The sequence below is a fragment of the Ornithodoros turicata genome, chromosome 1, assembly GCF_037126465.1.
Source record: "Ornithodoros turicata isolate Travis chromosome 1, ASM3712646v1, whole genome shotgun sequence".
In the NCBI taxonomy this organism is placed as follows: Eukaryota; Metazoa; Arthropoda; class Arachnida; order Ixodida; family Argasidae; genus Ornithodoros; species Ornithodoros turicata.
The window spans coordinates 50961009-50977285 of record NC_088201.1 but is presented as its reverse complement, the minus strand read 5'-3'; the positions used below and the strand labels follow the sequence as shown (position 1 = coordinate 50977285).

At 45.2% G+C, this 16277-nt stretch overlaps 1 protein-coding gene across 2 annotated transcripts in view; it reads left to right on the top strand.

Annotated features, from left to right (window-relative positions):
- Window positions 1-16277, top strand: part of LOC135378244 (protein O-mannosyl-transferase Tmtc3-like) — a 171210-nt gene that overhangs the window by 139793 nt on the left and 15140 nt on the right. For both annotated transcript variants that reach the window (XM_064611212.1, XM_064611211.1), the window contains exons 6-15: window positions 619-734; window positions 3608-3747; window positions 3838-4090; window positions 4349-4497; window positions 4572-4655; window positions 4747-4884; window positions 6668-6761; window positions 7705-7836; window positions 8152-8234; window positions 8798-8870. In XM_064611212.1, coding sequence (XP_064467282.1) covers window positions 619-734; window positions 3608-3747; window positions 3838-4090; window positions 4349-4497; window positions 4572-4655; window positions 4747-4884; window positions 6668-6761; window positions 7705-7836; window positions 8152-8234; window positions 8798-8870 — 1262 coding nt within the window. The remainder of the gene's footprint in view (window positions 1-618; window positions 735-3607; window positions 3748-3837; window positions 4091-4348; window positions 4498-4571; window positions 4656-4746; window positions 4885-6667; window positions 6762-7704; window positions 7837-8151; window positions 8235-8797; window positions 8871-16277) is intronic.

The following is a 16277-nucleotide window of genomic DNA, read 5'->3' as shown; positions in this document are numbered from 1 at the left end:
CACTACGTTGGAGTGGTCAAATTTTTCGCACTTTCTTTTCCGTTTTTTTTTTTTTTTTCAGCAAAATAGTGACGAAATTTCTACCGGTTTGAGTACCTGACATATTGACACGTGCAGAGCACACAGCATCCGACTATGATGTTTTTCACCACGTGTACCTTGTACGTAAATGCTAGTCCCGATTGTCAAATGATTTTTGTTAGCCTTATTTGTTTGTGGAGAAAAAATCAATCCAATGCACATACGAGGGAATAGCGAAGCTGACATGTACTTTCTAGAGATTGATGTCAGCGATTGCAACTTCTAAGCAGACAATTCAGATTTCTTCATTAGCATGATGAAGCTCCAACATTTAGCAATATTCCGCCCACAGACAGCATGCCCAACGTCGCCTCTGCCACTGATCAACCTCGGTCTACCTTCACAACTAAGGCATATCTTTTATACCATCACATGCTCATTTGGAAAGCGTGATGTCATAGAGTGCCGGGTCAACTTGAACTAAACTTGACCTTGTAAAGAAGACACAGGCCTATAGTGTGTGTGCAAGTGCATGTAAAAGGAGTGCGCGTGGATCATTGTCGATTAGTTTTGATGTGTCTTATCTCTTTTTTACAGTGCAGTGGCGGCGCTGTTTAATAACAATAGCGCTGGCTTCGACAGCAATGCTCTGCAAAGAACAAGGCCTTACTGTGATTGCACTCTGCTGTGTTTATGAGCTTCTATCTGTCAAGGTAAATGCGCTGGCTAATTTCTATAGCGATGCCTTTAGTAATAAGGCGTATACCTGTTCATGTACAGGATGTGCCACGACCGTTGAATCGTCTTTAAAAAAACAAAAAAAACTGGCACATCGTATGCGATTGAAAGCCGTTGTTTCGCGTAAGTCACTGCAATTTGATTTTTTTTAAAGTACACACCAGTTTCTAGGCCGAGCCCCAATTGGAAATTGTAGAGCGTCTTCAGGAACTCCGAATTCAGTTGTGCGCAATCCAGTACCTCTTACGTCATCTTTTTCTATCTCCATAGGAAGATCGATAAATTGAACAAATGGGAACATGAATTGCATGCATGAAAAGAACGAATTGAAAAGAGAAAACGTACAACTCCTCCGCGCACTGCGATAATAGCGCTTTGATGCACGCTCTGAATGTTCGCTCTGAAGCCTGGCTCGGCTTCCCCATGGTAGTTTGAAGGTTCATTCATTCACAGAGCGTACCCGTATTCACATTCGGGAGCTATAAGTATGAAATCCTAATAGCTCATACAAGAATAAACTAGCTATCGAGATTATACTCCTGATTGGGGCCGTCCGGGTGGTAAAGTTATATTAATTGAAGGATGTCAATGACGGCCAAACATGTGGGAGGCATTTACGCTGAAAGTATACAACGTTTCATTGGGCTGCACGAAGTAACGAGTCAGAATTGATATCCTATCGTAGTGTCTCTCCTTTCGTACACTTTTTCATAACTATTTTCATCATCCTCAAAGAGGTATTCGACGTTAATTGCCTGTCCACCATTGCGCATTTGTACTCTCAATACACAATGCGGTCAGGGATGTTTCGAACTGCCTTCGAAGTGCCACACACACCGCTGTTTTGGTGACAGTGTTCGTGGCCCTTACACGGCGGATTACAGATGCCGTGCCTGATAAACTCTTACAGGGATTATCTATTCAGTCTCGTTCAGTACGTAAGCCGACCAAAGAGTGTTCAACGGTGCGCCCTCTAATTTCTCAGTCAGCTTTATGAGACGATGTAAGCCTGAGCCCTGCGTTCTTAGAGCCACAATGCTATGGCGACTTGCAGCCTAGCCGGCTCACAAGGGGATTGCAACTTTCTGTTTTAAAGCTGTGGCCTTAAAAGGGCCCACCAATAGGCTGCTGTGTAAGTCCCCCCGTAACAGTTGTGGAGAGAGAGAGAGAGAAGAGAAGACGGAAGGAGTTACAATTACACAAAAAGGAGTGCGGGCAAACGAAGATCATCGGAAGATGGCGCTATAAAGATTAATTCCCTGTAATTCAAATGCCTTTGGCAGAATGCTCCAAGATCCAGCTTTTTCCTTTTTTCCTGTTTCCACTTAGATAATAGCAAATAAGACAAAAAGTGGCTGTCCGGCTGCACCGGAACTTGTGGGTCAGTGCCGTGTATTAAAAGTGAGTCTGGCCATCAGGAGGAGCCTAAAAAAAGAGGTTCGACCTGTCAATCAAACTTGGGCGCCTTTCATTGGTTGCCGTTTTCTATGAGAGACGCCATGACACCAAAACTTATCCAAAATGGCGGATGGTGCTTGGAACGGCGAAGCGAAGATTTCGTGACAAAAATTTTTCATAAACTACTCTAATTTTATTCTCTAAGTATATATACTCCTGTACCTATCTGCAAAATCAGCTTCAACTTTCGTTCCGCCATCATTATTTACGCGAAAATGACATGTTTCGTGACTAACATTAGGCCCAGTGAAGACCGCGACCCCAAGAGAATAGCAGGGAAGGCATCACTGATGCGTAAGATTTTGCATTATAAAATTGAATTTTATTTATAGCTACATACATCTTTGTCCACTCTGCTTATGTTACGTGATTTAAAAGTTCATACCGGCAGTCATCTGTTACGAAGAAGCGGTTCTGCGGCTCTCCTGGCCAATCACTTCTGCAAGCAACCATTCCTGCAGTTCTGAGTCTTCCCAACATGACTCTCTCCACGCAGGTGGCGTTGATAAAAGTGGGCGCAAAATCCGTCGTTTTGGTCTCTCACCACTATGCATTTCAATCCAAATCAACCAAGTTTCTCCAAAATGGTGGCACCCAGTAAATAAGGGTGAGGTATAAGTACACTCTTGAAAGTGAACTCCACCACATAGCACGCTCCTAGCCAACCATCACCCCGTATGACAACGTTCTCGCCCTAGATTTGCTGAAAACGGGAGGAGGAGCCTATTTTGTGCCGTGCGTAATGGCACAAAATAGGCTCCTCCTCCCGTTTTCAACAAATTAGGGGCAAGAACGTTGTCATTCAGGATGATGGTTGGCTAGGAGCGTGCTATGTGGGGAAGTTCATTTCTAAGAGTGTACTGGATGGTCTGCAATAATAGGGAACTGTATTGCGACCTGTGATTGGCTAGATACCTCAAAAAGTGGGTGGAGCCTCACGTATATGCAGGTCCCATTAATGGCCAGATGCCATTTTAATATACGGCACTACTGTGGGTGTGCAATAGGCGCCACCTTTTTCATGCAATTGTTGACAACGCTATGTTATATGTACACTCTTAAAAATGAACTTCACGGCATAGCAGGCTCCTAGCCAACCATGATCTGGAATGATATCGTTATCTGCCCTGATTTGTTGAAAACGGGAGGCGTACGCCTTTTTTGTGACAATTATGAACTGCATAAGTGTCACAAGAAAGATGTGCGCCTTCCGTTTTCAACAAATCAGTGCAGACAACGATATCATTCCAGATCATGGTTGGCTAGGAGCGTGCTATGCGGTGAAGTTCATTTTTAAGAGTGTAGGTTTTGATAAAGAAAACGCCTATTGGGCGCTCGTTTGTCCCTAACACTTTGTCGTTAATACGTTGTCCGCCTTTGTTCCCAACAGCCCTATAAAAAGGTGTCTTCACCCCTACGGCTGGTGCCCAGCCATACAGTTCAACGTGTTGGTGCTTTAATTCTCTCAGGAGCTGTAGTCTCCTTACTGCGCCTGCACCTTAACGGCATACAACCTCCGACTTTCGACAGGTATGCTGGACAAACACATATCCTATTATCTATGTTTTGTCTGATAGTGCTACATTATTACATAGTAATAATCTTATTACCTCATGAAAGACTGGAAAACCCAGCGTCCATAGCGCCATGGCCCATACGACAACTGACGTACAACTACCTGGTAGCCATCAACGCCTGGTTGCTGGTGTTCCCCTGTGATCTGTGCTGTGATTGGACAATGGGGACTGTGCCTCTTGTGACGTCATTCAAAGACGCTAGAAATCTAGCGACAGCAGCGACATATACAATACTGGTGCTCACCGTAGTGACAACATCACGAACTGAGTATCACGTGAAGGTGCCGTTGACAATGGTAAAGATGAAGTATTGTCTACTAATTGAACTAATGACACCAAATGTAGAACGGGTGTGTGCATGCACATTCCCATAGAAAACTAGCTACCTCGTCTTGTACATATGCTGAAATTTTAGAATATTATCGTCCAATCTACCTTCGTGAATGCACTGCACTTTAGCCTGTAATTGCGCAGATGCGCAGAGTAAAAGCCGGGTAAAAACTTGTCTGTCGAGCAGTTTTATGTAAAATTCCTACACCGATTTCTTTGACCAGGCGCTTGCCATGTTGGTGATCCCTTACCTCCCTGCTTCACATCTGCTTTTCCCTGTCGGCTTCGTGGTGGCAGAGAGGGTACTCTACCTTCCGAGCATGGGTTTCTGTCTCCTAGTGGCCTTGGGCTTCAGTCGACTGTGCTATCACAGGTCATACATTTCACCAGTGGTTAGTGAGTTGGTAACCTATATCGGTCAGTGAACTCGTTTTGTTCCAAGTGCAGGTACAATTCCAATCTTCTAAAAACAGGCCTGGTTATCCTACTCGCGTCCCATGCAACAAAGACTTTTCTCCGCAATTACGACTGGTGAGCTGCTTCATTCTTCTTTTATCCTCACTCGTGTTTTTTTTTTTTTTTTTTTGTATTATGCTGTCCTAACACGTAGACACGTTTGCAGGTGCTCGGAGCAGTCCTTGTATGGTGCAGCCTTACGAGTGAACCAAAGGAACGCAAAGATGTTTAACAATATGGGTCGAGTTTTGGAGTCACTTAACAGGCATCAAGAGGCATACATGCACTACAAAAAAGCTATTCAGTAAGTCATTTCATTAAGATCTCGTTATCTCAAGAACGGCGTATAACAAATAGCCGACCATTACCAAGACATACCGCTAATATCCTGAGCAATGCAGCACAATGCAGGAAGCGAAACTAAAGATAATAACCTTGAACTGAGAGCCTGTCCGGAACTTCTTTTTATCCGACTCTGAGTCCGCAAATTTGAGAGGTACTCATTAAGCGTCGTATACTGCTTGCATAATGAGTCATTATTCGAGCTTCCTTTATTACAGGCCATTTAATATGGGTCGAAAACGTTGTTCCAAATACCTGGAAATGTAGAGGCAGCTGAGATAAAGTTATGTTATACATATACTCTTTGGTGCGATTTTGTTGCTTTTATCTATGTGAGCGAATTTTATCAATATTCATGCACTTGATCCTTCTCTTCTGAGCCTACGAGCTTGCGATTCAGGCTGCGAAGCAGGCTGACGGACACTTGAAAGCCGTAGGATTTAGTTGTGCTCGCCTCTTTTCCTCGACCTCGGGGATTTTAAAGAACCATCGAAGGCCCTTGAATATGTTTCTTCTTCTTGTTCTTTTTTTTTTTTTTTTTGCACTGTAAACATACTACCTCCAGGACCTGTCGCGCAAAATAGTTCCTTCGGAAAGCATGTCCTGAGGAAATCAGTTTTAGTTTAGTTAGCGCACTTTTATTCGCTGTTGAAAATCGTCTGCTATATGGCGCGAGAGCAAGGTCATCAGTCGATGTCGAAAAAAAAATATATATATATTGGGCGCGCGTCTCACCACTGAGCGGATGACCTGCCGTCGTATGCAGGCAGCCGAAGGAGGAGGCTTTTTTACCACGCGAGATTTGGAAACTCTCTTGCGCAGCACGATTGTGCACTACACTCGTAATTTTTTCCGAGAATATGTGTCCCATGGCTTGGAACCCCAATTTCTACTCCTCCTGACACTTTTTTCGTTTGTTTTTCGAGCCCTTCCATAATCATTTAAGTGCGGATGCTTACTGCTCAGTTTCCCCTATGCACTGTAGAGCTTATAGAAGTTTCGGTTAACCTGTTGACACCATAACGCCCTCAACTCAAGTGACGTCACACGCACACCAAGCTGAAATCAACCTATTGGCACCAACTAGTTGCATTAGGTCGGTAGGTTTTCTTTCCGATACCCAATTGGTATTCTTAGTGTCGGCCGACACGCGTCCAGTTCTCTGGTTAGTGAACGTCGGCGCAAAAAGATCGCGCGTGTAGCACCTGAGTGAAGATAAAATAGATGAATAGGTTCTGGAAAATCGCCGGAAGTCAAGAACTCAAAATTTTAAGAAATGTCTTCGTAGCCCGTTCACTAAGCAGAATGGTCTTGCGAGCTTCTTACTACTAATTTTTACTACCGGGATGCAAGATACAATTTCATAATTGATATTGAACATGCCCGGTTGCTGCGTTTGCAGCTATCAATTGCATGTCTTGGCTCTATGCGCCTGCATAGTTTACAGTATTTTGTAGACTACGCGTACCTTTGTAGGTTTTTAAATTTTATTTTTAGTTTTGTAGCGTGCGTGTGTTCAACTTTGCGCTTCTTTGCTGCCAAGATATCAATAATTATCTTCCATTACTGGCCCGTTCATTCTTTCATGGTCCCTTGAACCAATTACTATTTCCACTAAGGCTCTGGCTATATGCAGGAATAAGGTCGCAGAAAGAAGGCGAAGATGACGGAGCATTGATTTCCTATTGTAATTTTCTGTCTATGTGGGTATTGTTTGTTATACTGTTGGATTTCTGTTTATCCAGGATTCAGCCTAATGACATGAGGAGCCATCTGAACTTAGGCCGCTCTCTGACCGTGTTAGATCGCCATCAAGAGGCCGAAGCCGTTCTTCGCCAGGTACCCGGTTTCAAGTTTACTCATGCGGAATTATTCAGGACGTACACCGTGCCCATTCCGCTTGTTGAGGTGGTCGTTGAGAAGCGCTGGGCAATTTTAGGACGCGTATCGGGCACGCATGGCAGAAGGGCACGAGGCTACGGGAGAAATAAAAACTGCTCCGAATCATTACTACTAATCAGTGCCCACTAGAGTATATCTACCCTCTGTCGTCCAAGAGGAGTACACTCTAGCGGTACCACATTGTTTTCACGTTTGAAAATCCAAGGAACTGCTTGTTCTTCGCGGAGGAAAGTGCGGCGCAGTCACTCAAAGAGGTTCAAAAGGTATAAAGAGGGTCACCGGTGTCGCTGTCAAATATGGAAAGACGAGCTGTAGAAAAAAAGGTTGACAAGTAGAAACCAGCCAAGGTGCACGAGGACAAGGAAAAGGAGTAGACACGACAACCGCTGGACTTACAACTAACGTTTAATGACACAACCCTTCCAACGAACTTGGTACGTCTGGAAAGTCCAGCGGTTGTCCTGTCTGCTCCTTTTCCTTGTGCTCCCGTCTCTTCACTGGTTTCTTCCTGTCAGCTACGTACCAACTAGCCCAACATGCTTTCTTAAAAAAAGGTTGCAACGTGTGCACGTCAGTCATGATGCTCAGGAAGGTCCGGACTATACCACATGTGGTTATGGATTGACACCTGAGAACCTCTTGAGTTCAGTGCAGCTCTTAGTGGAGTGGATGCGTCACGATGCGTGATTGCACATGCGCACATTTGCAGCCTTCCAACTTTGTTGTTGAAGCTCATTGTTGAAGGCAGACAGTGCCCCTGAAGGCATGTCAGAGTCCATCATGCACCGCCCCGCATAGTAACGTTTTATTGTCATAAAGCAGTGCACGGTTTCTATGCTGCTGTGAAATGCTTGATATTCTGCTTACTCGAACTCTACAGGCTCTCTCCCTACACCAATCCAAGGTGAACAAGTCAAAGGAAATACGAGTAACTTCGAATCACCTTCGTGTGTACCTCAGTCTAGCATCTCTGATTTCGCAGAACTCAAGCAGACTTCATGAGGCTGATCAGGTCAGTTGTGGGGGTTTATAGGAAACGAAATTTGTTGCCATTGCAACGGATGTAACCTTTGCACACACAATGCAATGATATATGTTGAATAAAGCAGCGCGAAGGGAATGCGGCGCTCTGTGGTGTTTGCCTCCTTCGCTCTCCGTTCCCTGTGCCTCATCAAGCATGTAGCATAACCACCTAATCCAACTTGCTACAGTCATACTACAATGATGTTTGAGATTGAGTCATTTTGTATTATGTCTTGTGCTGCTCATGCACTAAACGTGAGAGTTTCTCTCAGTCAAATTGTCTTTCTTGTGCGATTCTTCCCAGCTGTACAAGCAAGCTATCAGTCTCCGATCGGACTTTGCAGACGCCTACATAAGCCGTGCAGACTTCCTGCTGAGACGTAACAGGTAAAAAAAAAACAGAAAAAGAACACATAACGTGGTTAGAGCCGCTTATTTCAATTGCGTGTTGTGAACCGCCGATGAAGAAACGACGCGTGGTGTATAACAATGGGAATGAGAGCAAACACTGTACATGATGGAGGGTAACAAAGCACAACTTTGAAGCGCTGGAGGGAATGGTTTGGTAGGCCTGAACATTGTACCAATACTTCACCCGTCAGCAGTTCGCCGGTGACACACCTAAGACAGACGCTTTACTGTTCTGTTTTACCCAATTGGATTATTAAATTATTATTGGATTATTCTCTTCAAATTTACTTTGTACACGTAGCTATCAATAGGTGTTTCCTGTTGCTGTGATAGAGGTAATTCTTATAATGTATACTTGCATAACGGTCTATAGGTGGCTCAAGCTGTAAACAACATTTCCCCTTGGCTTCTTTCACTCCTCGGTTATGTCAATAATATTGACATCTAACTTTCAAACATAAAATAAAATCGTATTACACTTTGACGTTCGTTCTGTTTTTGGACTTGCTGAATATGCAACTTCGCAAATTCTTTTTCAGAACAAAGGAAGCGCAGGACATGTACGAGAAAGCTCTGGAGCTGGATGAGAACAATCCCAGTGTCTATCACAACGTAAGTAGAAGATCACAATGTAAGGCTACGATCTGTGGAGAGTACAATACTATCGTTTTGTCAATGACATCGCGAAATTACCGTGACGTTATTCTAATGGACGACACTATAGCAGGTCCACTACGCCTCATTAGGCGCAGTTGTTTGCCTGCGTTTGGGAGCGGAGTAACAAATATTTCATGTAAAATTCTAGTCTAGTCTACTTTTGCTATTTCCTTTAAAACCTCATGCAAAGTGTCCATTTGTGTATTCGATGGATGCATGGCGAAATAAGTACCACGGCTGCCGCCAAAATGGTCAGCCACAGGACTTAGCAGGACAATGGTCACAGGACTTACGTGCACAGAACCGACCATTTTTCATTATTCCATGTGCCTTTCCTTACCACGTGACCGTGGTGCAGGCCTTGTAGCTTTGCACAAACGAGTCATCAAATTTGGGGTTTTAGTAGATCGGAAGGTCTTAACGGTAGGGGATCGAAAACACGATACACCGCAACCACTTTATTCCTTTGAAGTGACTTACATGCACATTGCTGATGGAACAAACAAACAAACAACTTTATTATGAGATGATGAATGGGGAGTTTCATCGCCAGGGGCGATGCTCTACCCCATTGCGGGGAATGAAGTAATGAGCCCCTTCACAATAAGGATCGAAGTCCTATGGTATCCAGAAAGGTAAAGAGAGCTTCGAGGGCAGAGCATTGGTGTGCTGGATCTGTCCAGGGACCAAGCAATTTTGTGAGAGAGAGGGGGCGAGAGTCGTTAAGGGATCCGGAGAGTACGGTTCGGGAAGGTTGGTAGTGTGGGCAATGGAGAACAATGTGCTCTAGATCTTCTACAGCACCGCAGTGACAACATTGGGGAGGGTCAACTTGTCTCAACCGGTAACGCCACTGCGCTGTAAAAGCCACATCGAGGCGCATTCGATGAACTAATGCGGCATATTGACGAGAGGTATGTCGATGCATGCGGAGAGCGATCGCTGGATCAAATCTGCTCAGCATGGCTGGGAGGAGAATGTCAGCGGTCTATTGGCGGGAAGCCAGGCAGATTTGCTGATGGACAGCTTCCTTTACCGTATCGTTTTCGTATATTCTTCCGATGGTTCGATTATTGCGTTGCAGTAAATGCTAACGTTGTAGTGGATGAGGCAGTTAAAAGTGCCATCATTCAATTCCGTTCTCCCTTCTTCTGAGTGTCTGTTGTAACGGGTCTTCAACAATTTGTGAATTCCGCGTGTGATGTCCCGACATTGTCTGCTCCAGTCGCAGACCCGCTTATGATTTTGTTGCCTTCAACGAATCGCCGCAGATAATGTAAATATGATACGTTAAAACACGCGGCTATGAATTTCTGCCCATGTGGCTAAATGCGGCTGGTTTCTGTGGGTATCGTCGCTAAAACCTAGTTGTGACTTGTGTCTGGAGGCCTGCTAACGATACGAGGGGGTGCTGAAAAGTTATCGGCCCTACAAGGAAGAGCGCGGCCTGAGTCATAAACCTTTATTGGGTGATTTCAGGGAGAATCAGGCAGGGTGGTCCGGTCGACCTCTCAGATTTGTTTCGTTCCCATATATATTGAAGCCTAGCGCTTAGGGAGTACATTGGCGAGGAAATAGCTGGAAATATCTTTTAGAATTTGTTTTAAAAAGTAATGTTCAAGACTGACCAGCACTGCGCTTCCTCGCAATTTTCAGGCCTCGTATCTTCGTAGCCATTAAGGCCATGCAGTTAATTTTTTCCACGCTTATTTCCCATGTGCTGCTCTACTGTTTGCTATATCTTTGAGGTTCTAGGTTTTGCAGGTGTCCAGATAAAAAATCGCAAAGTCGCCTCGTTTGCAAAAAAAAATGCACTTTTTCGGCGCGTAACTGCTTTTCTGCAAATACGATGGTTATCATGGGTGGTATCGTTATGTTCGTCTTTAAACGCTCTGCCCATTCATATAAAAGAGATTGTTGGAAAATCTCGGGCATACTTTCTGACGCGCGTTTAGCGAGGGGTGGTAAGGCGAAAACATGTAACTTCGGTACCGTATTTTCCATATTCGCCCACTCGTGACGTGGTTTATATTCATCACACATGTTATTCATGACAAGCTCGCGTAGCGTAGTGAATAAAAAAATCACTTCAGAAATGACCGAGGTTCCGTTGCGGACACTCAAAAGTAACCCCATCACAGCAACATGTATGTCGCGGTGTCGAAGCTGCGGTAGCGTTTTATGCAGCCGTAATTTGACGAAGATCACACACAAGGTGCGAACTAAGAAACTGCGCATTTCCTGCAGGATGGATGAGAGCATTTGTCGTAAAGCAGTGAAATATAATCCTCTTTCCGAGTAGTTATTGGAGACGCGATCGACAGAAGTGGAAAAAGCGCCTCTTTCCGTCGCTCCTGTTGTCTTTATGCCACTTCCTCTAGGCAGAACACATTCTATTCCTGCTCTGTGTGAGAACACAAAAACCTCAGTGCTCCTTTGTAAGGACAGAGCTGAACAGAACTCGTCGCGCAGACCGTGTGTTCTGTGCGGACTACGGTGATAAGCACTGCAGTGGTAAGAACTACGAAGCAAAAGGCTGCCTAGTAGCAAAGTGGGTGTTTACTGCAACGGGACACTGGAAGAGTGCATGCGATGGTGTCGGTGGCACAATGGCACACTGTACAACCCGAGATGTACGGCAAATAAGATAATTAGAAATGCAAAGCAGCCCAATATCCCGATGCTTCATCTGCCGGCGCAAGGCATTGCAAACTATCGTACAACCAAAAAGGACAATAGGAACGCAAGGCATTGCAACAATGTACAACGAATGGGAACACTTCCAGCACGTTCCTGGAATACAGTCCTCACATGTGTGGGGAAAGCAGGATGAACAGATAATGGCATTTGTGAAGTGTACACGACCATATCTTCGAAGAGTGCATGGAGGGAAGCAGCCTTCCACTGCTAGACTTTGTCCCTTTTTCTGTTTGTCATCAATTAAGGACCGTACGTGCTTTCAATTTGTGTTTTGCGCATATGGTAACGTTCACCGCGGCACTGGGTAATTTACACAGACTCCAAAGCAGCTCTCCTGTGCATAAAAACATGGGCATCCACGGTTCCCTTGCCTCAGTGGTGATAGACATCCTGTGCGCCCTGAAGTCCCTACAAGATCGCTCCCACTACGTTGCCTTTCAGTGGGTTCCAGGGCATTGCGGAATAACTGGGAACGACGAGGCCGACGCTGCCGCTGCACACCAACAACGACCTTCTATGCCCATTATACTCTCAAGAGGAGACAGAAGATCCCTCCTCAGGCATTTGTCCGATTCCTGGTCTACCCTACAGTGGCAACACGGCATTCCAACTATGTCCTATTTGGGAAACGTAGACCCAACGCTGTCATACCGGCTGCCTGCAAAGCTTCCTCGTCCTCTGAAGTCACTCATCCACAGGCTACGTCTGAATGTGGCCTTCACTCCGTCCTATCGACACCAGCTAGGCTGTGAGGCTAGCCCTATGTGCAACGAGTGTGGCGTACTTGCCAACGTTGAGCACATACTCCTCCGCTGCCGGACCTATGTCAACGAGAGGCGTACACTGCAGTCACAGCTTGCCACCCTTAGCTACCGCCCCTTCAACTTGTCGACCATCCTCGGCCCTTGGGACACCGCGGCCGACTCCAAGGCGGCCTTACGTCACGTGGTTGACTTCTTTGAGGCGACAGGCCTAAAGGACTCATTATGACCCCAGCAGCGCCCTCGGACATTCCCACCATCACGATCACATCCAGCGTCGTCATCGCCACTTCGATCATTCCCGTCATCTCTCATCGTCATCACCCATCATTGTCACCACTCATATTAGACCCCTAGCTATGGTGTAGCGTTCCACTCCTAGAGTGGAAAACCTCCCCACTTAATCATCACAATATATGTATATGTTGTTGTTGGTAACGTTCATGCCGACCAATGAGCGTAACCCCTGTCTCTGTAGGTTATTTGAATTTTTTTCGCAAGAAACCTTATAAACCAGAACTTCACTATCTCAAATGTAATATGAATGCACGAAGGGACGAAACTCTGCTGTCCGCCCTCGCTGCGCCCGTGACGAACTGGCCACGGCAGGTGTGCGAAGCTCGAAAATGAACTTCAGACATTTCTGATGTGATTTTTTTTTCAATATGTGAGCTTGTTATGAACTTGTATGAGCTTGTATGACTGCTTGTTATGTGTGTGCGAAATATGAACCACGTCACGAGTGGGCGAATATGGAAAATACGCAACCGAAGTTGCGCGTTTTTGCCTTACCCCTCACTAAACACGCGTTATGAAGTATGACCGAGCTTTTCCAGCAATCTCTTTTACATGAATAGAAAGAGCGTTTAAAGATGAACGATGTCACCCATCTTAATCCTGTGGTATTTGCAGAAAAACAGTTTGCAGCAGCAGCAGCGCCGAAAGAGTGTTTTTGTTTTTATTTTTATTTTTTTGAAGTCAGGCAACTTTGCGATCTTTAATCTGGACACCTGCAAAACCTAGAACCTCAAAGATAGAGAAAACAGTACAGCAGCACATGGCCAATAGGCGTGGCAAAAATTAACTGCATCGGCTTAATGGCTGCGGAGATACGAGCCCTGGAAATTGCGAGGAAGCGCAGTGCTTGAAATGGTCAGTCTTGAACATTATTAAAAAAAAAACATAAGACATTTTCAGCTATTTCCTCCGCCAATGTACTTCCTAAGCACTACGCTTTAACGTATATTGGAACGAAAAAAAATCTGAGTCGTCGACCGGACCATGCACCCTGCCTGATTCTGCCTGAAATCACCCTATTACGAGCGGCGTTCAAGTCAAACCGGGACTTTTCATTTTTCCCAAAAGTAAAATGAACTTACAGGTGAGAAATTAGTTTTATTTGTCAACGTAATCTCCAGCTGCAGTAATGCACTTGTCCCAGCGTTTCACGAGGGCTTGGATGCCAGCAGCGTAGAAATCCTTACCGGCGCGTAGCAGCCATGATCGGACCGCATTCTTGACCTCGTCGTCGCAGCTGAAGTGGCGGCACCCAAGGAACGCCTTCAGTGGCCTGAAGAGATGGAAATCGCTGTGGGCGAGGTCTGGACTGTAAGGGGGATGTGGCAGCAACTCCCAGCCAAGTTCCTGTAAGGTGCGTGTCGTGACATACGCGGTATGCGGGCGTGCATTGTCCTGTAGGAGGAGGACTCCTTTGGTGATGAGGGACGGCTTTCCGAAACTGGATGTGTTCGTGAATGATAGTGGTCCACGTTCCCGCAGAAAGGTCCGTCTTTCGAGCGAGTTCGAGACATGTTATGCATCGGTCCTTGAGGATCAGGCGCTCCACAAGTTTGATGTTCTCAGGAACTCTGACACTGGGCTCTGAGCCGCCCCGGCCGGGATCGTCCTGCACTGATGTACGGCCGTCTCGGAACCGTTTGCACCACTCAAACGCTTTGCTGCGGCTAAGTGTATCGTGGCCATACCGAGCCTGAAGTCTGTGAATTTCAGATGACTTTACGCCTTCATTCATGAGAAACTTCATGACAATACGCTGTTCGATGTGCGCGCTTACCTCTTTGTCGGCCATCTTGTCTAACACGTGTCTTCTGTTTTGCACAAACTTTGGACCATTATACGTGGTGAACACGGAGGCCTGTCGCGTGTGAAAAAGAAGTAGCGGGAGCCATTTGTACACTCAGGAGACAGAAAGTACCGGTTTGACTTGAACGCCCCTCGTACAATTCGACATATTCACCTGGATGTTCAAAGCACTTGGCATCGTTTCTGAAGCTTCTTTAACCCTGGAATAAGGAAATCCGACGTCTACTCTGAAATATGCTTCGGCTGCTCCTATCACCTCTGAGTCCTCCGGGAATATCTGCCCTTTCAAACTTATTTTGATTATTGGAAAGAAAAAAATTGATCCGGTGAGTACGGCGGATGTTCAATGAATTCCATTCGCAAGTCTTTGACAACCTGCATTGTCTTGTCTGCTTTGTGAGCCGCTGCGTTCTCCTGCAAAACGAGAACGCCTTCCCGTAGCTTCCAGAGCAGTTTTTCTTTCTCCTCCTTTAACCGTTAGCGCAAGCTACAGTTAAAATAGGAGACACGCTCGCAAGCTGGTGGACAAGATCCATGACGACGCCTTGTCACACAATTCGAAAGCTTGGCGGTTTCCTCAAAAGGTTGCTTATCACTCCCTTGCATACCCCATTTCTGTATTGTCCATAAAGTCGTCCGGATAAAAAAAAGAAAGAAAAAATGCCGCAGTACAATTAAGTTTCGCATCACCTGAAAGCTATGTCGACAAACATGACACCAGACTTGTGTTCAGCAAGGGGTTTGTCTTGACCGCCTCACACTATTTTCGAGATAGAGCTACATGTGGTAAGAATCACAAAACACTCACGTTGGTCCCTTGTACTAAAAATGTATAGTGTACTCACTTCTTTTAAAATGTGGATTCGTTTATATTCGGCAGATGTCTCAGTGCTTGGACGAAAGTCTAGGACGGCACAAAAAATAAAAAATAAAAGCCCCGATTTGGGTCTTTTGGGATTTAAATTTGGCTGCGCATCTGAAACTCTGTCGGAATGGACCATTTCCATGTTCGCGTCGCCGGATGGTAATCACAAGGCCGAAACTCATAAGGCAGAATTATCAGAAGGCCGAAAATCAAAACACCGAACAATTAGAATGCCGAAAATTCAGAAAACCGAAGTATCTGAAGTCAGAAAATCGAATTATCGAGAGGCCGAAAACTAAGGAACTCAAGGTACGAAAAGTGTTGGAGTTGGAATATGGAGATGGTGGCTCCTACAAAACACAAGAGCTGGCTAGTCTAAGACACTTGAAGATAAAAAACAGTAACTCTAAAAAGTTAGAGGCGCAATGCAATGTCCACAAGAAATGTCATTAAAGCAGCTGTCGCACGTTGTATAAGGTCCCTCGGCCATTCTCCGAGGAGCTTCCTTTAGAGGACGGCGGTCCAGTCTTTCCAAGGCGGCTCTGAGGTCATTACGTTGGACACTGTATCTTCCCCATCTTCCCCCCCAGTGTTATTCCAAATGCGATAACAAATTAGCTCTATAAATTAAGTAGGATAGACTTATTGTGAATTAATACAATAAATAAATTATTTCACCGAACTTTGCGTTAATAAGGTACTTTCGATCACTTAGGGGAAAACAAAAAGGAAAAGTAGACATATGAACCACTGTGTTATTGTATGTGTTTATTGTACACAATGGCAATAAGTGAAAATGAAAAATTACGAGCTATGCGATGACATTTCCCATTCTCATCCCATTTTGAACAACGGGTTCTACCTAGGTGATTCCTAAAACCAGTTCCCTATCATCAGCTCTGCTCAACACCGCGCCTAATTGTTCGGCCTTTC